At 51.4% G+C, this 327-nt stretch overlaps 1 protein-coding gene across 1 annotated transcript in view; it reads left to right on the forward strand.

The window, feature by feature from the left end:
• Gabrq (gamma-aminobutyric acid type A receptor theta subunit) overlaps nt 1-327 on the forward strand; it is a 16,969-nt gene that overhangs the window by 1,827 nt on the left and 14,815 nt on the right. The window contains exon 2 of the mRNA XM_031339556.1: nt 3-112. Within this exon, the coding sequence (XP_031195416.1) occupies nt 3-112 (110 nt within the window). The remainder of the gene's footprint in view (nt 1-2; nt 113-327) is intronic.

Genomic DNA, 327 nt, shown 5'->3' on the forward strand with positions numbered 1-327 from the left:
AGGAAATGTGTCTTTGAGCTGGAAAACATGAGCTCCGTTCAGGGGCACACTAACCAATGGGAGCTGACTTCTGGGAACAATGAGGTCCTACTGGCAAGATTGCCAGCAATCAGTATCCAGGGGTACCTGAAGGTGCAGTGTCTCAAAGAACTAAAACAATGCAGTTTTCTGAGCGTCTCATCTGCCCACCTTTCCTCCTCTCCTGTGGTGGGCTTCCTTCCTCTGACTACTATTTCTGCCTAGTAACAGGAATACAGTCCTTGGGCCCCACCCTCTGGATGAAAGCTGTGAAGGGGGAGGGGGGAGGGGAAAGAGTCTGCATCACTG

The sequence above is a fragment of the Mastomys coucha genome, chromosome X, assembly GCF_008632895.1.
Source record: "Mastomys coucha isolate ucsf_1 chromosome X, UCSF_Mcou_1, whole genome shotgun sequence".
In the NCBI taxonomy this organism is placed as follows: domain Eukaryota; kingdom Metazoa; phylum Chordata; class Mammalia; order Rodentia; family Muridae; genus Mastomys; species Mastomys coucha.